At 33.4% G+C, this 25,246-nt stretch overlaps 1 protein-coding gene across 1 annotated transcript in view; it reads right to left on the bottom strand.

Moving 5' to 3' along the window:
- Nucleotides 1-23,531: 23,531 nt before the first annotated feature.
- Ent1 (Equilibrative nucleoside transporter 1) overlaps nucleotides 23,532-25,246 on the bottom strand; it is an 81,806-nt gene continuing 80,091 nt past the window's right edge. The window contains exon 12 of the mRNA XM_069848163.1: nucleotides 23,532-24,714. Coding sequence (XP_069704264.1) covers nucleotides 24,603-24,714 — 112 coding nt within the window. The 3' untranslated portion in view covers nucleotides 23,532-24,602. The remainder of the gene's footprint in view (nucleotides 24,715-25,246) is intronic.

The following is a 25,246-nucleotide window of genomic DNA, read 5'->3' as shown; positions in this document are numbered from 1 at the left end:
CGTTTGCCTGTTGCTCAAACTGCAACATACTCGAGTTCTGACGCGCGTATTCAAATCACCGTCACAACAAAGACAGTAGTTCTGCTTACAGTGCATGCACTCAACTGTCTCTTGTTGGATCGAGAGACTAACTGACAAGGTATCATACCATGGCGCCACCTATGCACTATAATGCACCACAATGCCACTATGCGCTCAGTATTAGAACTTAATGACTGTACCATGTATGTATGTATGTATGTATGTATGGTATGTGTGTGTGTGTGTGTGTGTGTGTGTGTGTATGTACTGTATGTATGTATGTATGTGGAATCCTGGGAAACGAGAATGCGGATGCTTTAGCAAAGAAGGGCAGCACTGCTACTTACAGACCTGTTACTAAATCTACGTATTACTCTGTGAAAAGATTTATTAAATCTACATACTTAGACTTCAACAAACAAAATTTGATAACACAATCTCAAGAGAAAAAATGGAACTCTCTGGATCATAATCCACAGTTAATTCCCGATTTACCACGAAAATCGTCTGTAGCAGCATTTAGATTGGCAACAGGCTATGACTGTTTGGCCAAACATCTGCATAGAATTGGAATATATCAGTCCCCTAACTGGCCACTGTGCAACTCAAACCAAGCAATGGATTCGGCACACCTCAAAATCTGTGCTTCATTGGCTGACCATGATAATATCTTTGAAAAATATTGGAGTGCAAGAGGTCAAATGACTTTATTGTCAAACGCCTGACATTAGAAAACAACAACGTGTATGTATGTATCAGTGGCGAAGCTAAGGTGTAAATAGTGCGTAGGCTGAAAACATCTGCTTACCTTGTGTCTTTTTACACAGCAGATGTTTCTCAACTTTTCTATCAAAATTGTTTGTGACAGAGACCCCACAAGAAGATGATGACCACTCATTTTCACCCTCAAACAGAATACAGGTAATAACAATATAACTTGTCTCAGAGCACCCTATTAGCCAAGGATACTTCTTATAGCATGCAAATTGAAAATTTATATTTTGTCTTCCTCTGTCTGCTATTTTAATATGTAAATGTGGTGTCGATCTCCTATCTTTGTAAGCACATTTTGTTTAATATGTCCAATTTGAAAATGGTTTCTCTTTTAATTCTACAAATAATGATCTCAATGTTCTCTCAGTATAAGCCATTTTACACAAAATTAATATGTAATGCACACATGCATGCACTTTTGATTAAACTAAACTCAACAATGCAGCACATTCAGAGAACACCAATATAGCATGATGTATTATTATGAATGAAGGGTAGCCTCATTTCGTACAGAGATGTAGCGAATCGATACCCTCTCAAGTTTGAGAGTCTTTAGAGGCTTTTGCCACAAGCCTCGCACAAAACTCTTCATACTGAAATGACTGCCAACAGTGAACTTAATATATGGAAGGATCAGAGTGCAACAAAGTTTTATGATACATAATTATTACAAACTTATAGGCTTACAGTTATTAGGTATAATAACTCAAATTTTTTGAGTAGAAGACTAAGCCTCAAAAACCTCTTAAGAGCTTCACGACTGGTACATATGTATGTATGTACACACAAACGCACATGTGTGAATCAGTTATTTTAATACACTTAAATCATTAAGGAATTGTGTGTAGGCTTCAATGATGTTCTATATTACATTTTTCATTGTTGAAAATGCACATTCTGAATAATTGTCTTTGGTAGGTACATGAAATTAAAAACAGAGTTGAGAAACGCTATTGTGATTGAGTGCTCTTGTTTTTCGGGACACTAGTCATTTTTGAAATTTTTGATGTACCATGAGGAAGTAGGATTACTGCACAGAATGAAATTAATAACTACTGCCTATTATGCAGGAATCAAAATGCAACTTTTAAATAAAGAATATCTATTGAGGCACAGTCAACTTGATGGTGATAAATAGAATTATAATTTAGCAGTCTTATGTATATTGGGAAGCTAGAGCGAAAAATGATTAATATCAATATCCCAGATAGTCATTATCAACCAACCAACTATTTTAAATTGAAGAGTTTATAAGATAACTGGAACTTGATCAGATTGAAGATAATAATTTCATTCACTTTTCTGTACAGATCTGGTAGTGACGATGATTAATTTGTTATTGCCTTTCATATATTTTTCTTTTAAATTTTTTATTCACATCGGCAGTTCCCGTTTTATATATATATAAATAATGTTGTCTTGAAAACTGAGGTGCGTATTATGTTTGATGGCATATTTTATTCGCATGCGAACACCCAGACTCGAACAAACTTATATTAATGCTCTATTTATGCTACAAGATACGTGCTGGGAAACTGCTAACAGAAACAGCCATTGCAGGTTTGTATTTTCCCGTCTTTTGCACACTTTCCATTAGTAATTTCATGTTCATTTTTGACAACAATAATATATTTTTTTTTACTTGGTTATTTAACGACGCTGTATCAACTACTAGGTTATTTAGTGTCGATGGGATTGGTGATAGTAATATGGTATTTGGGGAGATGAGGCCGAGGATTCACCATAATTACCTGTATTCGCCTTATGGTTGGGAAAAACCTCGGAAAAAACCCAACCAAATCATTATTAATACAAATATTATTTTTAACTACAGTAATGACCAGGGCCCAGATTCTGATGACGTCATCTTTTTTCCTTGTATTGTAGACATTGCTCGTTTGTTTATAAATCCCATTTGTGACGTCCACATTCTAAAAATCTATAATTTAAGGAATTTTTTTTTGTCATTTTTTGCCATTTTCTGGTTTTAGGTCATTTCACTTTTACAAAGTGTTCACATTTCAATGACTATGCTAATAGTGGTTACAATTCTTCAACAGTTTTAATTTTTTATATATTTTAGATCATATCACATGAATTGCAGTGATTTAAATCGGCAAATACAGCCAACACATGTTCAAAGTGATTTAAACTTTTAAAATGTTTATACAAAGTGTTCACATTTCAATAACTATGCTAATAGTGGTTACAATTCTTAAACAGTTTTATTTTATATTTTAGATCATATCATATGACTCGCAGTGATTTAACCTAACATAGCATGTATATCATAGATCAACCTAAGTTAAGTCCAAGCAATGACACTAATATGACCCGAAAATTACCACATTAAGTTCCATCTAATAGGCAAGGTTTTCATCATATCACTCTAATATTTCACATCTGAAGATTATACACATGTATCGAAAACGTTAATGAAAATTTATTTATTTTATGATAAGCAAAGGCGGTTTTGTACACATATAATTATAGTCAAACATTAACAGCTTATCGGCAAACTTCAACATGAAATTGTCGTATTATTATTATTATTATTATTATTATTATTATTAACATTGTCATCATTATCACATCGTCGTCTCATTTTAGGTGACTGATTTATTAAAATCAGTGAAGACAGATTTTTAAATACGTAAGTTAAAGTAAGAAAGCATTGTTGGGCCCTTGTACCGGTATACAAAGAGTTAGTTAATAACTCATGTTTTTAAATTTTAAATCAAACAGAATACATCTTAAGAGAAAAGCAACAATGAACAGTTTAATTTTTTTTTGTTGTGTACCGGTGCTTAGTAAATAAAAGAACGAAAGAATCAGTTGACTTTAATTTTAGTTTGCGCGAACATCGTTGTGAGGTTAACTAATTAGTGTGATTGTGATGTGATTTTCTCGTGCTGTTAATCAAGACCATGGATAAATTTTTAATAAAAGACCGTGGACAGATCCTATCCAATGTGGGTGGGAACCCAACGATCATCGACAACCATCCTGTTCTGATACAATGGATTTGAATTCCGTTAAAAAATCAGCCGATGTACAAAGTTCGTTCAAAACTTTATGATTCTGTTTTGTTGTGCGAAAACGAAATAAAGGGTGTTGGTAAGGGTAGAATTTTCCAAAATTTATGGCAAGACAAACATCCGTGGGTTCTGAATGATGAATATTTTAGGGGTAAATTCTTTGCTTATAGATTGTGTGACAGCATCCCTTAAAGAGCATTTCCAGGAAAGCAAAATTTTAAATACAGTGGAAAACTTTGTTATCGGAAAAGAAGATGATATCAGGATTGTCAGGTGTGTTTTCGATGATGACATAATTGACTATAAGATCTTACGACAACTCATTAGTATCAGATAGGCCAAGAAGAGAGGCTGTTGCAATCTTCCGGATGACTACTGGGCATGACTGTTTGGCTGCCCACTTACATCGAATTTCTATCCTTCCATCTTCAGAATGTCCTCTATGTCATGAAAGTGGCTCCATCATGAACAAAGAACATTTAACCAAATGTGCAAAATTAAGTGATTGTGGTCAGAACTTAACGACATTGTACTGGGAAGCAAGACAGCAAATGACAATATATCAAGTGCTTGAATGTTAAAATAATAATAATTTTAGTTACCGATATTGTTAAAAAAGAAAAGTATTTTAAAAACTAACCCATTCCAATATTAACATTATTATGCCTAAGGTTAAACCTTCCAACATGGCATTTCAGACAACTTATTTCAGAGGTCGGTGAGGAAATATTCTCTACAGATGGTGAAATTTTATTTTGCAAGGTGTGTGAAGTTAAAGTATTGGTGGATAAGCGGTTACTGTGGAGCAGCACATTGGCCGCGATAAACATGTGCGCGCTATTCACAACACAAACAAGAAAACATCTCAGCTGCTAATTGAACAAAGTGTATCTGCAACTACAACTGCATCTTCCGTGTTTTTAACGGATTTGTGCGATGTTCTTGCTTCAGCTAATATTCCTTTATGGAAATTATCGAACAGTAAATTCAAGGACTTTCTGGAGCAGCATACAGGTCCTTCCATCCCTCAAGAATCCAGTTTGAGAAAGAACTATTTAACTGTATGCTACAATAACAGTGACAAGAATCAGGGACCAAGTTCACAGAAAGAAGATTTTGTTTCCATCGACAAGACACCTGACAATGAGTCCCAGTGCATAGCTAATGTCATCGTGGGGAGACTAGAAGTCGAAGGGCCAGGTAAAGTATTTCTGCCCACAGCAATTCAATTAATTCGTTAATTTTGTTCTTGTTTTCTACTTTTCTAATTGTTAAAAATTAAGTATGTAAACCTACTAATTCAATAATCTTTACTCTATAACTTTTGTACAGTAGTTTATATTAAAGAATTATTAATTAAAATAAAAATTTCAATTTTTTAGGTCATTTTCAGTTTATCAAACTCTGGGCCCTGGTAATGAATTAAGTTACTGAAATTTTTTTGATCTGAGATTTTATGTACCGTATGCAACTTTTAACAGTCGTACACTTTTAAATCAACCAAAAAAATTTACCAATAATAATTACAGCTGTTTACAATAAGTTCGAGTTCTGATACTGTAAGTGATGGTAATGTGATATATGACTAGAGGTAAGGTGCCTTTATAACCTGTTTCAGAACATAATTTTAATCTAGAATGGTTTTTACCACTCGCCAGTAATTTTTTATGGCTGTTAGGATAAAAAAAATTGGGATGCATATTATATTTGATGGCGTATTATGCTTCAGTGGCTGACCATGATAATATCTTTGAAAAACATTGGAGTGCAAGAGGTCAAATGACTTTATTGTCAAACGCCTGGCATTAGAAAACAACAACAACATATTCGAGTAAATGCAGTATTAAGAATGTACTATAAAATTAATTTAGAATCAAAATGGGTAGAATACGCAATACTTTACAATGTCTGTGCATAGAATGGGAAATTTAAACTGATATTTTGTTACAGACAAAGATGTTCTGATTGACTGTCCATAAACTAGACATTAACAGATCTGTACCATTTTTTTTCTTTGAATTCCAGTATAGTTCGAGTTTGCTATTGCTAGTTGGGCTTTTGCAGTTCTGTATATGGTTATCTAGTACTGCATCCATTTGTATGACAGCAGTTCTATCTAGCTATGTTCAGCTAGACAATAATGGCTTCTTCTCATCCTGAATACAGCACTTGTTTTATAATAACTTTTCTCCATTAAGGTATCTTTGTAAATTTGTAAAATGCGATTTTATTTTACTAATTGTTTATATAATTCTTATTTTGTTGGTGGTTTAAATATTAGCATCTTTCTTTTGCCAACTGCTCTGCTTAATATGTTCAGTTATTTTGTCCTGAACAGAGTCTTGGCCTGTTTAATATGTCAAGTCTATTTTTAATATTGGCATATTCATGTTAAATAAAAAAAAGCTTAATTCACAAATTCTGGTACTGAGACAAAAAAGAAAATTAATTTGAAATTGATAAGTAGTCACATTATCGAAGACTAAAATACAAATACTGTACAATATTATTACAGATAATACTGTATATCTAATTTAAAAATTCAGAAACCGTATCTGAAGGTTTGAGACTGAATCACAATAAATTCCCGATTTATTTTGAAGATATTCTTTATTTCATATAGGATAAAAAAACAAGAATTAAGTGATGAGAACAGTACAGGAAACTGAAATATTCGGAGAAAACACTCTCCACATCTGCTTTGCTCATCAAGTAATCACCAATGTCAAAGAATTTTCTGGGTCAAACCCTGGGTCCCTAATTGACAATGCTATGGCTGAATCCTTTATTTAGTCTCATATTTCAAGTTACTGAATACCTCTATTTAATATTGTTACAATAAGAGCAAAAATAAGTGTTATCACATAAAATTCATCAAAATCTGACTAGAATGTATACACCTGCAAAGTATTATATCAATCACAGCTCTGATTGATGAAACTACAGCAGCAAATTAAACACAACAGTCACCACAACATCATTACACAACAGAAACTACTACATCAAGAGCTGATATGAGACACTGGCTTTTCAAGGCACTTTGCAATTCAAGCCGTTCAGAGTCATAGTAATGCGATTAATAATAAAATTGTTTCTAAGATTCTAAAGCTGAGCTGGCTCAATTTATATACCGGCTGTCTAAAAAACTAAAAAGGCGAGGGTTCAGTCACAAGCAAAAACAATTCTATTATATATTTCATCTATTTCCATTATGTAATGTGGACTTTACATCACTAATAAAAATATTGTAAACACATTCATTACGCAACTAGTTAGGTAATGATATTGCTATTACCGAACTGGTTGCGTAATGTGAACCACACATTAAATTAAATAACTGAAATAAATATGAATCGATTTTATGTATTACAAACATTAACAACAATGGTACTAAATATTAAATTGCAAAATTTACAGCATTTTCAATATCTGAATTTTCGTTTGAACTCATTTTAATAATGTTTGTTTATTTCTCCTAGTAATGCTGTTCTCTGTTATAAACAAAAACCTATTCTGTTCAAAACTAATAAAACAAACATAAACGAATCGCCTCTCACAGGAAGAAACTAGTAATAATGATAATAATAATAATAATAATAATAATAATAATAATAATAATAATACAATCGCCTCCACAAAAGACATGTTCAAAACTAATAAAAATAATACAATTACTTTTATTAAAAAATTATTTTTTATCAAACTGGATAAAACGTTATATTATGATATACTTATCATAACTTCATATTACAATACTCGACTGGTTATCAAACTCGTATTTTAATATGAAATGTTAAATACTCATATCGTAAATAACTATTCCAAAATGGTACTAGAAGCCAGTCAATCTATAAAAATATTAATAAGAATTTTTTTTATTCGGTGGATGGAGCAGTTGATGGATAATGCTAAATACTGTCTTCTTCTAGTGTTGGTCCAATAAAAATATGGAAGCTCTAGGAGTGTTGTCCTTCTCGAATCTTTGTGGCATGTACATTTTACCTTCAAATTGATTTTTCTAAAATTCTAAAATAATTAAGGCAATAAAAATGTAGTTGGTTCCTAATGGTTCATGATACCAACAAAGACATTCTCAACTATATCATGAGAGAAACTACTTGATGTTTGATATTTGCTTTTAGCACAGCTACGCGAAGTGTGCTGGTGCTGATGAACTCTCAATCGCTATAAGCATCCAACATTGCAAAATCCAATTCCTCTTCCATAAGTAATGCAGTAAAAGTCTGATACAGTATGGACTGGTATTAGGCAGATTCAAATATAATATGATGGAAAGTATATCCCCGAAAACAAAATCATCATCAGAGTATGCAATCCCATTTGAAATTCTCACTTACAGACACGAAGTAAATTAATCCTTAATTTTTATAAATATACAGTATATTGTCATTGCGCCTGCGAAACCCACAATGTGGAGATTTTTCACAAAATCAATTATGTGGTTTAAAAGAAGCATAAAACTTTTATGAATCGACTGTGAAAACCAGCTACGTGCATACAAAGCAGTTCTCATAATATTGCGGGAAAATTCCTTTTGCGCCTTTTGGATCACACAGCAGCTTGTGCATGACAAAGGATAATGAAGAACGAACATTATGGTGAAATTAGTTACAGATGCTGCAGGAGAAAGAAAAGGAAATGACAGTGAAAATAAATTTCTGTCAGGAAATTTCATAAGAATAGGTAAGTACGAATTAAAAAACTGAATGTATGTTTAAGTTGGTTTTCTTTTTCCAAATTCCAAATTTTATTCATTTAATACATTAGGTTTTCACTACACTAGGCATTGCAGCCCACAAGAGCAGAATCTCATGCTCAGGCACAGAAATAATATATTATATATTAAATTTATTTCGTTTATGTCATCAGAACCGAAACTATATGCTCCAATATATGCAAGCTTATCCTTAAGACAAAAAGAAAAATCAAAATTAAAATTAGAATTTTCTTTATTGAAATAGTTTAAAAATATTTATTCAATAAGATTTAACTAATGATGTTAAAATTAACAGCTTTCGGTATTGCACTGTGTTAGTTTAATTAAGTTCCTTAATAAGGCACTTTACCTTTGTGACTAGTTTCGACGTGTTTTTTGCCATTACAAAACATTCTAAATTTGGCGTAGAAAACACCGAAATAATATCTATGACATTTATAATTCTACTAATGTGACTGTATTCTCATGAAACATGAGTCTTTCTTTTGTTCTCTGTCTACGGATCATTACTGCATATTATTCCTAGAATCAGACACTGATAAAAATTTTCCCCGAAGAGAGCATTAATGAATTAAATATAGCAGTAATGATACCACTGTCAATGACAATTTACCAGGAGATGACTCAGATACAGATGTTACACAAAAAATATATGCTTTAGAAAGTGATTACTCTTCAGATAATAATGGATTACATACAGGTGTTTTAAATGTCATGAGTGTAGGTATTAATGATTTTAAATAATTTAATAACAAGGAAGATATACCACTGGTGGAAGAAGAGGAGGTAAAAACATTGCAGGATGTAGAGGTGGCTGAAAGCAATTCCAGTGCTTCTACTGCTAGGTTACAACTGACATCATAAAAGAAAATATTAATGTAGGCGAGACAAAGAGTAGTCTTAAATAGGAGATAATAGGGATCTAAGGTAACATGAAAAAATATCAAGGAGTGAAGAGTGGATTATAAATACACTGAAATCGAAAGATCTGAAAGAAAAATACTTCCTAAACCATCTGAGTACAAAGAAAGCAAATCAACATCTACTCGAAGTTTCAAATGTAATGAAGTCAATGAAACTGCAAGAAGAAGAATTCATGAAAAGTTGTGATCTCTAAATACCTGGGACGAGAAAAAAAAATCCTTTATAAATGGACTTGAGCATTTAGACCAATATTGAAAAGAAGAAAAAGCAGAAGAGACGAAGTTATTAAGCAGCAGAGTTATAATTGTTACGTACACAAAGAAGATGGCACGAAAGGTAGAGTATGTAGAGATTTCCTTTTGTCCACTATCGATCTGAAAAAGGATGCTTTTGCTACATGAATTAAACCATTCACTTCGGAATATAAAGTTTGTATTGCTTTCACGTGTTAAATACTAGGTTACGGTACCTTGCTGACTAGTTTCAGCCTGTGAGCTATTCTCAGAACTGGGTGGTCTTCATGCCATCTAATTGTGTTTCCTGTGGGGGTGTGTTTGTATAGTGTAATGTGTTCTGAGGATAATCCATATGCTGAAACTAGTCAGCAAGGTACCGTAACCTAGTATTTAACACGTGAAAGCAATATAAACTTTATATTCCGAAGTGATATAGTGTTAAAAGTTGTGTAATCAAAATGTATAAACCATTCAACAGTACTGATGAAAGGAGTAGATACATAGTTTATAAAGATGCTGAGAAAAGAAGTGCAACATCACGTAATGACACAGGAGGCATTAAAAGAAACTGGAGTCTGATTCTGTATGGGAATGGCTAGAATTAATTCTGAAGGTACAGTACCCAGCCATTATTGCACAGCATCGAGTACTAGAGTCTATGATGAATCAAGTTTTAAATCAATTAATCATATGCATGAAGTGAATAAGAATAATGGCGCAGAGAAACTGGAAATGATTTTGTGAAAAGGAATAAATTCTGTGAAATATTGGAAAATGAGAAAATTTAAATTTTTTAGCTGAGAAAAGACCAGTGTGATAGCTGTGTTTCCTACCAAGAAGGTAACCTAACACAAGATGAATATGAACTTCACATAAGTATAAGAAAGCAGCCTCAGGGTAAAAGAAAATGCTATTTTATCTGCCTCGGAAAGCACATTATAGTAAGGGCAAGAAAAATAGGCACTTTTTGGTTTTGTGTGGAAATGACTCAGTCCACAGTTTTTCTAGTGGTTTAGTATTTTAGTATTTATTTATTTAACCTGGTAGAGATAAGGCCGTCAGGTCTTCTCTGCCCCTCTACTAGGAGATTCCAACTGTAATACGAAGAATAAAATTACAATTAGTATTAAATTTACAATTACAATTACAATAAAAATCAAAGTACGAAAAGATAAATGACTTGAACAAAGACACCTTCCTGTCGCTGCACTCGAATGCTAGTTGTTGACAAGTGCTCGTCTGTGATACTACTGTTACAGCTTGTTCGCAAATATATACATAATAAACCATATTTTTAAATACTAATCACTGATAATAAATAGTATTTTAAATACTAATCATCCAAGTAATCGCTATTATGTCTCAGTCGAGCCCTGATATCAAAAGTCATACTAAAGGCGTTATTTATAAAATTTGCTGTTTCTTGAAGGAACTTAAAGATTGTGAGGACATTAAAAGTGTCCTATCATCAACGCAGACAGCCAATGCCAAGGCGTGTGGCGTTTCTCTACAAACACATTAATGGCAGTGCTTCTCATTACATTGAATGTTTTATTTGTTTATAATTTCTACCTACCTTGATCAGAATAGAAATCAATATATTTTACTGTTTGCATGATGTGTAACTTATTATGTGGACCTACGACTTTAATGGTGCAAATCACTGATTGTATTTAATTGTTGATGGTTTGCAATAATATAGACACATAAACAAATTTAGACTGACAGAAACTCACTGTATAGAATCAGAATAGTATTGAGTGCCTAATTTTATTTATAAAACGATTTTTTAGTCATACTTATTGTGTTATTTGTTTTGTTAAGCTAAGCCGTTCATGTTATAATAATGTGTGCATTTTCTACACACAGTAAAAATATATTAATTTTTTGCACTTTAATTTTAATTTTCTCATGATTCACAAAGTTGATAACTGTATAAACATTATTTAGTATTTACTATTTCAATACAATACAATATTCTAAAAACACATAAAAACAAATATTTGTGTGTTACTTATTACAAATGGCTTTTAAAGAACCCTGAGGTTCATTGCCACCCTCACATAAGCCTGCCATCATTCTATCCTGTGCAAAATTAATCCGGTCTCTATCATCATATCTCATCTCCCTCAAATCCGTTTGAATATTATCCTTCCATCTACCTCTCGGCCTCCGCAAAGGTCTTTTTCCCTTCGGCCTCCCAACTAGCACTCTCTATGCATTTCTGGATTCGCCTATACGTACTAAATACTTGTATGTATTGCTAAATATTTGATTTCTCGTATTAGGTTTACATTACATTATAATAATTATTACATTTGTGAAATAGCTAACTTGCGAAATATTATAAATGATATTATCATCTAAAGTCTGATTAGTGTAATATGTTACTATTCAGCGATATATGCAATGAAGGGGGAAAGAGTACTGGCCATCATAATCCATTATCTCCTGGCTTAGTTACCTCATGAGTGTTGTCACCTATGAGTTTCAGACCTGTTTTCGGACAGTGGGCTAAACAAAAGAACAATATCCAGTAAATCAGGCATTTGTAGATACTAGAAATCACATTAGTATTTCATTTGTTATTTTAAGTTTTCCTATAGTCCAAAACGTGTGATTGGAGGAGTAAGTTATTTGGGACAGGACCATACATCAAGCAGGTTCTGAGGGGTACAGGAGTTGGGGTAGTGAATGAGGGGTTCGCCATACTCGCCAATTTCTTCTGTCCCTAGTATAGTTGTTAAGATGGACACATAGAGTGCCTTCATTTGCCTGAAATGATTAGTTTCTAAAAAAATATTACAGCCAAAAACTGCAGGTATACATTTTCACAATTTATATTTCAAATAATTAATCTGTTCATCTTTCTGTGTGACATGAAAGTGAAGGTGTAGTTTCTTCTAACGACTTTACGTCATGTATTATTGATTTATGAAAGAAGAACCTGAATTACAAAAAGTTCATCCTTATCTGAGATCGCTGTCCCTGTCAAAATAAAAGTTAGATATTGGCTAGTGCCTTATCAGACTTTTCAAAGAAACATAATGTTCAGCTTGAACAAATAATTTTGGAAAAGGGCCATACCATGATGGAGGTGGACAGTGTCCACTCGACTTTGGACTGTCTGTTTTCCCCCACCTATATACTCTCCAGCATATTACAGTATCAAAATGGAGGATGCCAGGAATAACAAAAAGAATCCCCGTCTATACATAATAATCATTCATCATGATTATTGTTGTTGTTTAGTCAATTGTCCAAAGACAGGTCCGAACCTCACAAGTGATACCAACAAGGCACCATTTATGAGGCAACTAGGCCAGGAGATAATGGGATAGGATGGCCAATTCCTTTCCCCCTTCATTGCAAACATCGCTGACTAGCTACATATTACACTAATCAGACTTCAGATGTACACAAATAGTTGTTCTTCCTCTGAAATATATCGTCAAGTGAGATGTACTACCTAGTAATATGAGTTGTGACCATTAAATTCCGGGACTGTGTCTGCTGTGGACGAACGGATCATGTGATTGACATGCGCACACAGCAGTGATGCTAGATTATCTTGAAGAGGTAAGACACAAAGTTTCATTGAGACCTATGTTACACAAGGTTTTGTTAGCATGTGCATCCACTCATTTGCGAAATGCATGTGCATCCATGCATTTGCGAAATCATGATGGACTCAAAATTAGAGTAGAGAGCCAATATCAAATTCTGTGTGAAACTCGGGAAATCGGCAGCCAAAACCCATGGGATGTTGAAGCAAGCCTACAGGAATGAAGCAGTGTGTCAGACGAGGTGTTTTGAGTGGCATTCGCGTTTCAGAAATGGCAGAACATTGCTGGAGGACGAGACGCCAGGTCGACCACAGATGTGCAACACTAATGAAAATGTCGAAAAAATTCGACAATTTTGCATGATGATCGACGCATCACAATCAGAGAAATTGCTGACATCGTCAACATGTCATTTAGAGAGGTTCAAATGATTCTCACGTCCATTTTAAACATGCGTCGCATTGCTGCAAAGTTCGTGCCCAGGCTTCTGTCGTAACACACCAGTTTTGCACCCGTAATAAGATGGTTGTTGTTCCTCGCCCCTCCATATTCACGAGATTTGGCCCCCTGCAACTTTTTTTGTTTCCAAAGATGAAATTGAAGCTAAGGAGATCCAACGCGAATCACAGAAGATGCTTGACAAGAATCAAGAACGGGGTTTCCAGGAGGTATTCCAAAAATAGCAGAGGCACTGGGATCTGTGTATAGCTACCCAAGGGGACTACTTTGAAGGGGATGGCAACCAAATTTAAATCAGGTAATTTTATTTTCATTTATTGACTGGTCCCGAAGTTTAATGATCACACCACATAGATGTACATATCAGACAGAACTTCAATCAGAGGAGTACATTTTTAATAATTTTAAAGCTCTGTCCAAAATCTTCTCTTCAATTAGGCTTGGCAGAGAGTTGGAGTTACAACAGTCGTCGATATTAGGTAGTTATTTTATAAAGAAGCTGAAGTTTTCTACATGATTAAGCATGGCAATAACCGACCTCTTCTGCAATGCCAAAAGGGAATTATCCACGAACAATCTTCTTAATATCTATAGTGGACCCTTAAAAATTGATAAATCGAAGTTTGACTGTCCACAAAACTTAAAAGTATTCATGCATAAGGAATATTACCATTTTTACGACAATCGGAGTCAATAATAACATCTCCATACAAGGGAATCCACAGGATCCAATCTCAATGGTAGCAAGAATGTTAGAAAATTAGAGGAAACGGATGGACGAAGAGAGAGAATATTGAACATGAAAAATAGCCAGTTCTGAAATCTAAATTACCCTGTGCACGCATTCATAGTTTAAAGCACTCACTTTTGTTGAATTGTTTACCAAGGGTTTGAGAAAACATGTATCGAATACATAGCGAAAAAAAAGTGTAAAAAATAAAAATCTCAGTGATAGCAATTGCTACCACTGGCTACACCCTGTAGGCGCCCTTGTCACCATAACATTAAAATGTCCGAAAATGTGGAGGTTAAGAACAAAAAATTTACGAATATTATTAAACTAATATTTTCAAATATTGAAATCAGTTGTATTGATTTTACATTAATAAAATAATGTTTTTCATGTTTATCCATGCATATATTTTATTAATCAGTTCCTTATTCACTAGCCTTTATCAACTAATCAAATCAGCCATATGGTGAGGTAGAAGCAGTCACAATCCACTATGTGCACATTTTAAATAAAACATATACTTTCCGTTCATTGTTAACAGAATCTCACATAATAATACTGTTGCCAAATCTGTCAAGACATATGCATTCCTAGGTTTCAAAATGTTGTTTTGATTGTTTTTTTTTTTTTTTTGTCCTGTAAAATTAGTAAAATCTCACATAGTGGATTTTGCAAGCGCAATGACGACATTTCTTATAGGCCACTCATTAGCTCGTGAATCAAAATGCGTGTATCATAACTATGCTTTGGCAGCAGTTGCAAAATACGTTAAGGGAATTATCCACGAACAATCTTCTTAATATCTATAGTGGACCCTTAAAAATTGATAAATCAGACTATACCTGACTGTAGTTTGTACTCTGTTCGGTATGCTTCAATGGGAGGGGACGTAAAGGGGAACAGTCAGCCAAAGATACAATCAGGTGAAAGAAGTGAGACAAATGTATTTATACATTAAAGAACTGGCTAGTTATATAATATTGCTTATACGTATAACATATATTTTTTCATATTTATACATTTAACATCAAATACCCGAGAACAATGTTTCAAGCACTTAAACGTGTTTACTGTAAAGTAATAAATTAAAATAAAATAATGCTCACTTAATACTGATTCCCTTACAATTCATTACAGTGACTTATAACATACAGTTGTAGTGTATTAAACAATAAAACATCTCGGAAAATGTATTATTTGTCTTTCTTGTGTTAAAATTTTATATTACCTTGTTAACATGTTTCAGGTTGCTATCGGCCATCTTGAGAACTCCATAATAATTAACAGATATTGCTCTTAAAATAACTAAGAATTAATAATGAATTATTGCAAAGGAGCACATTCATATCACTCACTGTTCACTGAGCTCTGGGTAGCACAGATCTGGCAACAATGATTTGTATTCACCATGTACTGACCTCATGTCATATGATAGAGATGCCGTAAGTAAAGTTCCTTACATTCGTGTTCTTTTCCATGTGACATGAATCAGTGTCAATCACCAGGTAATTGTTCTACTACTACTACTATTGTTGTTGTTTCCTAATGATCTTGGCTTTGAATGTCCTCATCTTTGCCAACAATATTTTTCTAGCTGAGAATTTTCATCTACATCAATTTTTGTGACAGCTTGACACTTGAGGAAATTGTCGTTATTCATTACCGGTACTTCATTGGTTTTACATAATGGACAGTATGGTGATGGACACAGACATTCTTTTGAGGTAAGCAACCAAACATCATGATCTGTATAGGGATGGAACTGTGCCATTAATGTTGTCCTCGGGAAATCTGGGATTAGGTGTTTATTTTGCACGAATTCACTCCAATGTTTGTTTTCACTTTCTCCTCGTAAGTGTTCTGGTAACTTTTCTCTGACTTTCCTTTGTATTTTGAGTTTGCTGCTTCAATTGGTATTTCACAGGTAGCTGTTTGCAATATACTAGTGTCTTTTTTTTAGCAAGAAAATGTGCATGTTCATTGCCGATTATACCACAGTGTGAAGGTATCCCCTGGAAGAAAATTATTTTCTCTAGGTTTTGTAGATCTTTAACAGAGTGAAGTATTTAATTTATTTTCAAGTTGTGGTATGTCATTTTCGCTATGGCTTCAATTGCTGATTTTGATTCACATAATAAAACTTATTACAAACAATTGTTTTAATGAAGTGTTTATGGCTTCCAAACTTTTCTTCAAGTGTGTGGTGTTTGGTCACAGGCTGATATAATGTGAAAATAATTTACAGTAGACTAGGAATTTTGATCATGTTTAAAAACAGACTGTTCCCAATTACGTCTAAAGTAATGACATTCGGATTTCATTATAAGTATACTATCGCCTAGAATTAATTGAAACTTTTAAATTTTTTTATTTAAGTGGCAACACAGTAAGATAATTTCACTAGCCTTAAACTCGAAGGCTTAAAGATTTGATCACTTAAGAATGGCAATTTTATTGTAATGATGGACTCATTTCTATAAAAGAATAATGTATGAAAATAGAACTTCTTTCTCGTTCTCACACATGTTCACATCAAGAATGCTATCTAAAGGAACAAAACTTAAACTATATAGAACATTCATTCACCCAGTAGTTACTTATGAAGCGGAAAACATGGACAATGAAACTGGAAGATGAGAATAGCCTTTTCATCTTTGAAAGAAAAATTGTATATAGATTTATGGTCCAGTTTATGATAGGGGAGATTGGAGAAAAAGAACGAATAAAGAGATTGATCAGTTATTGGAAGGCGAGAATATAGTGAGCTTTATTAAATCTATTAGGCTGCGATAGTTAGGACATGTAGTGAGAATGGAGGAGGGAAGGCTTCCTAAGATGATAATGAATGCAAGAATGGAAGGAGAAAGAAGGAGAGGAAGACCAAAGAAGTGGTGGATGAACGACATATTCCGAGACGTTACAAGCCTGGAAATGAGGAATTGGAGGATTGTGGCTGGGGACAGAGTGAAGTGGAGAGCTGTTGTGAGAGAAGCCAAGGTCCACTTTGGACTGTAGTGCTATGATGGTGATGATGGTGATGATGGTGGTGATGATGATGATGATGATGATGATGATGATGATGATGATGATGATGATGATGATGGACTCATTTGTTGTTAATATTTTTTATTATACATTTCTTTATTTGATTATTTTCCGTATATCCCTTCTATAATTTCTACATTACATTAATTTCTTCTACCTGATATACTAAACTCTATGATGCATTGTTAATTTTCAGATTCACTTCTTCTGAATGGCAAAAACTGCTACTCCTCATTTCATAGATTGGCATGTATATTAAGAGTTTCAAACTAATAATTCAATTTCAAAATACTTATTTCAGAAATGAATCATAAACAAATTCAATCACTGTTTCCTTCAATATCTATAACCCTCATCTTTATCATACTGTGAGATTAATTGAATAATACGCTTGGCAAGGGTGATGGGAGAGCAAGATTAACATAAATGAAACTCGCCTCTGAAAAAAAGAAAAAAAAAACTATATCCAACTATTATTATGACTCTGAACGTGTAATTCAATATGAGCCTTAAAAAGATTTCCATAAATAATCTCATCAAATAATAAGCCAACAAATAACAAAGCAAGTGTACTTTAAAAGTCTTTGTAATATAATACAATATATACAATAATAGACTTCCTTTTTCTATTAAGTACGTGCTGATTAATTTATTTGCAAAAACATACAAAAATACATTTATACACATGTACTATAATAAAATAATGATGTATGGGGAATTAAATCTCTTGTTCTAAATTCCACTGAATAACAGAGAATGAGTATAGTTTAACATTTGCCATTACAAGAGTCCAGAGAATGCAGTACTCTTTACTACGAAATTAAATTCAGTTAGTTTCACTCACATATGGCTGTCACCAATATGAATTATAAATGCCTAAATGGAGCACAGATTTTCTTAAAGAAATAGATGCATACAAATAAAACACTTATATAAACATTGTAGGAATGATGTCATACTTAGCATTCTCATATAGTCACACACTTAAATGCAGGACATTCTGTTAGCTAATGTAGCAGTCCATTGAGTCTAAATGGAAGTTTACATGGACAAGAATTGTTCTGGGATTATGTACGTAGTCTTGGAATTCTTCAGTTTACTCTGCTGGCATATATGACTATTTGCTATCGTCCATAAAATGAAATAGATGAAAATAGACGTGATGTCAATGTTATGTATACTACATGACCTGACGATTAAGAATACAATCACCAATTGACTGTCCATGAAATGTATTTAGAGACTTGATCCAACAAATCTGAGGAAGTCATTACATGAAATATGTTTCATTTATTCCTTTTGTATTAACATAAAATTGATCAGTTATACTATTCATTTTTATTTCTTTATTTAAAGTTTTTCTCGAACTACACTGCTGTTTAGAGACGAAGAAATGATAGTGCTAAAAGATCACTGACGGAATGAAAATGGCAGAAAAACCTGGGTACTCAGAGAAAACTTTCCCTAAAGTCACTATGCCGACCAAATATTTCACATAATTTGTTGGGGATAGAACTATAGTTCCTTTCATGAGACTTACGAATAATCTACAGCTAGACAAACTTTATCAGTTATTTTATTTTATTTATAGGTTATTTAATGATTCTGAGTCACCGGCATGACTCAATCGATTAAGGTGCTTGCCTGCTGATCTGAAGTTGCGCTTGGGCGCGGGTTCGATTCCAGCTTGGGCAGATTACCTGGTTGGGGTTTTTCCGAGGTTTTCTCCAAAAGTAAGGTGAATCCCAGGTAATCTTTGGCGAATCCTCGGCCTCATCTCGCCAAATACCATCTCGCTATCACCAATCTCATCGACGCTAAATAACCTTGTAGTTGGTACAGCGTCGTTAAATAACCATATAAAAAAAATTTAATGGTTCTGTATAAACTACTCACTTATTTAGAATCGATGGTATTGGTGATAGTGAGGTAGTATTTGGCGAGATGAGACTGAAGATTCGCCATAGATTACCTGACATTGTATTGTATTTATTTACATTTCATGGTAATCATACATCGCTTTACAGCTAGAATATGGAACATGTCAAACGAAAAAAAAAAAATTAATAGTACTATAAAGTCCTAATTATAGGTAGTCACAGTCTAGTTGAAACATATACAGAAGAGTTTTAAAATATAGTCTACTAGTACAACACAAAGTTATTTAATACAAGACAGAAATATTCATGAAGCGTTGTTGAATGCCATGAATTCACCTACAGAATAGAAGGCGTGAGAAATTAGGTACTTCTTTAATTTGGCCCTAAATAATTTTATGTTTTGAGTTTGATTTTATATCCATAGGGAGGCTATTAAAAATTTTTACTGCCATATAACGCACTCCTTTTTGATAGCACCATAGACTTGCCGATGGAGTATGAAATTCATTTTTTTAAAGAGTTTTTATGCTATGAACTGTTGCATTCGCCTTATGTAGTGATCATTATGAGATGCTGAGTATATTGAAAATTGGAATAAGAAATGAACTGTCTCATATACACCTATTTAATTTATGTTTTGTTAAAATAAGCAAATCATTCACATATTCAATAAATTATAAAATGAAGGTACCTGATGGGCAAGGAGATAAAGCATTATACATTGACACCTTAGCATTCGAATAATGTGGTATTGTTGAAACCATGCTCCGACCTTTTATCTTTAGGAAAGGCCCAGAGCCCAGTACTCAATTTGACAGGAGGCTGAATATCACTATAATTTTATCATCATCATTATTATTATTATTATTATTATTATTGAATGACTGAACTATACATTTCCTTTTCGAGAACTTAAGAACTTAGTATGTACTCATTTTTGGAGAAGTTGGATTTAAACTCAGCTCCCTCTTATGGAAAGCTGATATATTAACTGTTCAGGAAACAGTAAGTTATCAAGCAATTCATTATCTTATATTGTAAATGCTGACAGTACATTATCGTTCGTGTATTCAAAGTGTACACATCAGGGGTGTATATTGCGGATGTTCAAGGTGTGCGCTGGACACCCTGTAAATTCGGTAATCTCATTTTTTATTTTAAGTTGTTTTATATAATGCAACAATAATTTTAATTTATCACAATTTAAATGCGTGGTAATCTCATTGGAAGTTGACGTATATAGTTCAAGACTAATTTTAATTTATTACCATTTAAATATTTTAAATGCCTGCTGGTTGAATGTGCACACCATCCCCAGAACGGCTTTTGTTTTATAATGTACGCTCTGCCTGACGAAGTGGGATGAGGTCTGGTCTGGTTGTCCTGTCCCTACAAAAGAACATCCCCTGCTGAGAGTTACAGCTATAATTCTTTGCGCGCGCAAGGTGGCATGGTGGGGATACTCGCTTCTCTCAAGCTCGCAGGTCGTCCTGTATACAGGCAGCTCAACTTGTCAACTGTAGTGTTACAAAATATTGTGTTTGACGTGTGTGTTTACTGTTTGTGTGAGTGAATTTACTGTGTTTAGGTTTTACTAGGGCTCATAGTTGTGTGCCAGCGCAGGTGAACAATTTAAATCACTTATTTAATGATAATAGCACTTGGAAATGTACACTGTAAAAGATCTTTTGCAAAAGCCATTCTCTTCTCGCCCACTAGGAGAGAAGGGTAGGCCTACCGCGCCACTTCCGAATTTAGTGCAACAATATAAAACAAAAAGTGAACAATATACTAGACATTTTTCTATTTCACAATATGAAATTGTAGAATAGTTAGCGGGTTGTGGAACTTCAAACAGGTTATTTTGCTGGCCATGGTTATTGTTTGATCATAAATAATGCAATTTTGAATAATGTTATTTGTAGTTGCCTCCTTTCTCCGGCATTTGCAGGGCAGTCATTGAAACAAGGTGATTAATTTTTAAGAAGTTGTGGTCCGAGTACTTTGAATAATATTTAAATGTCATTTTCTTTTAATTGTATGTCATTTTTCCATTAGTTTAAGGGCATTTTAATGATCATTTTAAGTAGATTTTTAGGTCATCAACATCCGCCCCATAGTTATTATTTATTAATAATACTAATTATATATTAAAAATGGCAGTTAATGTTGACCCGATATTTCACTTAGGCCTATAATAATTGTGCGAGATAGACCAACTATATATTTTTAACAGAACACTCAAACTCCAGGTTCAGCATATGCCATTGGTACACATTACATTACAATGTTTCTTAAAAAATCGTAGGCCTACTCCATTTAGGTTAGTAGAATTAAAAATGAAAACGTACTATACTGTATTAAAGGTAGGTAGGCCCCTACTATTTATGCTATATTTCTAATGATTTCAAATACAGAATTTTTCTCCGTTCTACCCATTCTTCACCATTTTTATTAATCTGAAAAACATATTTATGCAATACATTTGAGTAAATTCTGTATTCCATGGACTCTTGTGCATAAAGCAACAAAAATAAACTAGTATCATAAAGGTATTTCATTCTCATTTGTGGCAAGTTTAGTATATCTAAAGAAGGCCTAACAAATATTCTCAGTTGTCTGCTGTCTATTTTTCTGCACATTATGTAAGATGGTTATGTCATGGAGAGAAGTAGATAAAAAAAGGCTACTATTCAACTTCATTTATTGAGAATTTTTTAAAGATATAAATTAATTCACCCTGAAAAATAAATCTTACAATAATTATGATTATGCAAACTCCATTTAACTCGAGAAAGAACTAAATAAAAGTATTAATTGATGCCAATACATGACTAGCTATATGTCCTATTAACAGAACATTAATATTGAGGCCAATATGAGATCTTAACCTCACTTTCTACACTAATAAATGTAAGAAAATTCAACTCAAAGAAAAACTATGAGTCTGAATTCCTTGTAAGTCTTGATTCACAAAATCCACCGCAAGCAAGAGATCTCATGATAACGCATTAGGTACTGAAGATAATAATTGATGAAGAATCTTGAACTTTAAAGTTCTTCACATATTAAAACATCTGCAAAATACAGTTACCGGTATAATTCACTTCTATCTATTATAAATAAAATGACTCGTAACTTCTTTAAAATTCTTATAAGGTGACAGTGTAACAATACACTATAAAAGCATTAATTTAACTTAGCAAAAATGGTGTAGCACAAGTTTTGAATTTCAGAAGCTGTTATTTAAAATGGTGGCTTAACTTAAAATACTGTCCCCTGTATTTTCATTCTTTCAAGAAACTTCGGGCCTCTTTACTTATGTATCTTTTATTTTCATACTTGTTTTTGAGAGACTGTTAACTCCTGTTTTCTGAATTTGTAATTTGAAATTCTAAGAAACAAGTTAGCTCATTGGAATCTTAAATTTTAATTTCACTAGCTGCACACAAATTAATTCACTAGGTACCCTAATGTAGAATATATTCTTTGGCACAAAATACTGCACTTTCTTATTTAAATATTAACAACAATGCAACTCTATCACACATTCTTCATGGCGCATATTCACATTGTGTTCTTCTTAAAACAAAAATATACCTTTCATATGAACTAAAGTTTCAACTTCAAGACACTTTTGTGCTACAAGGCTATCAATCCTTTCAGAAAATGGCTAACCATGCAAAGAGCATAGAATATTACTTGTATTATACCAGCAATAGACAGTGAACCATTATTTGAGTAGCCAGATGTTAACATAACTTCTAGCCCTTTGATACTATTGTTTTAGAGTAGTTACTGATTTACTAAGATTTTTTTGAGATTAAAAAATTAAGAATAATATTCATAAGTCTATTGTCTAGCTTGCTGCATCTAATGCTTGCTAGTCTGCAGTAACACGCACAACTTTCATTGTAAGCGTAGTTAACTGGAGCTTTAGATTATATACACCAATAAATAATGTTCAAATTTATAATACTGAGTACAAAAATTCATATGGAAGTTTTATTTCCCTCAGTTCTATTCACGTCAATAATATGTAGTGCAAAATACAGTGTATCTCAACAAATGGTCCTGATGTTTCTGTTAGTGATCTTGTCAGCTGACCAGCAACAGATCTCCCTGCTAGCATTACTGTTTGCACCCACAAACTCACACCACTTTGCCAGATTAAAACATACATACTATGTTATATTAATAACATTCGCTACTCTCCACGATAAAGTAGCTGCTGGAAGTGTTGCCATCTTGAGTGATATTTAATTCACATCACATCATTCACAGAACTTGTTTCATTAAACCTTTTCACTAAATTTAGTATTTAGTGATGTTATGTACATTTTCAAAATGTACATATGTTGATGCACTGAATATGTAACCACTGCAAAACGCAACACAAAGTAATAAACTGCACTTATTTGTAACTTACTCACTGCGTGCCTTTACTGCAAACAGACTGACACAGCTAATTTCAGGGGATGGGGATTCACCTACCATGCACCTTCCACGTGGTGATCTCTTTCCTCTCATTCCTTCTATCTTGACATGTACACAGTAAGAACTGATGCGTGGAAGATAACATAAATACCAGCCAGGAGTAATGAAAATAGCTAAAAATTCACCAGTCATGAGAATAGTCAAATCTGCATCTTTAGTTGGTTAGCCATAAAACAGGGATGTCCAAATTTTAAAACTTATTAAATTTATTAATACAACATAGTATGTAAGCTTTAATCTGACAAAGCGTAATGAGTTCGTGGATGCAAGCAGTGTCGATAGTGGGGATAGGGGGACCTGCTGCTGATCGGCCAAGAGAAACACCAGAAACGTTTACTGGGACTCGCTGTATTATATGAACACTTCCTGATATAATATGCAGGAAAATTGACAGCTATGATTTTTTTGTGTCATTCATACACTGAGAGATCTAAAACATGACTGGCTTTATATCTAAAAGAATCTTAATATAAGATTATCTACTTCATATTAGGCTCTCTACTTTTCTGCACTTAAAATATCAATAGCACTAACATATGTATAAAAATTACGGAAGTGCAGAAAATGGTGCTACAATACCACATGGAAGAAGAGCCCAAATCAGCTAGATAAATTCAAATTGCAATTTATGGAATGATAAAACCTTTCCTGAGGAGTTGATGCCCAATGCACTCATACCTAAAGCAGAGCTTTATAGTACATTGACCATTACAAGACTTAAAGCTGATCCACAAGCCAGCCCAATTCCCAAGAATGCTGCCATCATTGATGATGCTGTCTCTTGCTCTGAGGAATCAACGACCCTGCAAATAAAGATAAATAAATTACCTATTGGCACAGATAAATTTTACAAGCCTCCAGAAAGGTACAATACTGTGCAGATGCCTTTCTTACATGTATACTCATCTTAACCTTTTGCTGCCACCTCACATGCCACAAGATTATGAATCTGTAAACTACCATAATATATGAAGCACCAAAAGGATTTGTTCCTTTCGTCTCTTTCTTTAATTCATGTTTTCAATTTTGTTTTTGTGTTTCGTTCTAGATAAATTGTTTATGTACCGTAATTTTTTAGCATTCATGTTTTTGTTCACATGTATTTTTGTTTCCCTTCATTTAAGCGCTATGCCATTCGAGCATATACTCAAACACAGATAACATAAATCCTTAACCCTTATAGCAATCTAACAGTTCACCATTGTTAACTTCGAAAGAAGTGCTTGCACTAGTACCACTGGAAGCACCCGGCAACATGTGAAAATGAGTATTCCTATATACAGCCATCAAACTGGATTCTCGTTGTACCTTGCTAGGTGCTGTTTAGGATGTATT

This window comes from Periplaneta americana, chromosome 15 (genome assembly GCF_040183065.1).
Source record: "Periplaneta americana isolate PAMFEO1 chromosome 15, P.americana_PAMFEO1_priV1, whole genome shotgun sequence".
Taxonomy (NCBI): Eukaryota; Metazoa; Arthropoda; class Insecta; order Blattodea; family Blattidae; genus Periplaneta; species Periplaneta americana.
The sequence above is the reverse complement of the archived record's forward strand: the minus strand, read 5'-3'. Positions and strand labels throughout refer to the sequence as shown.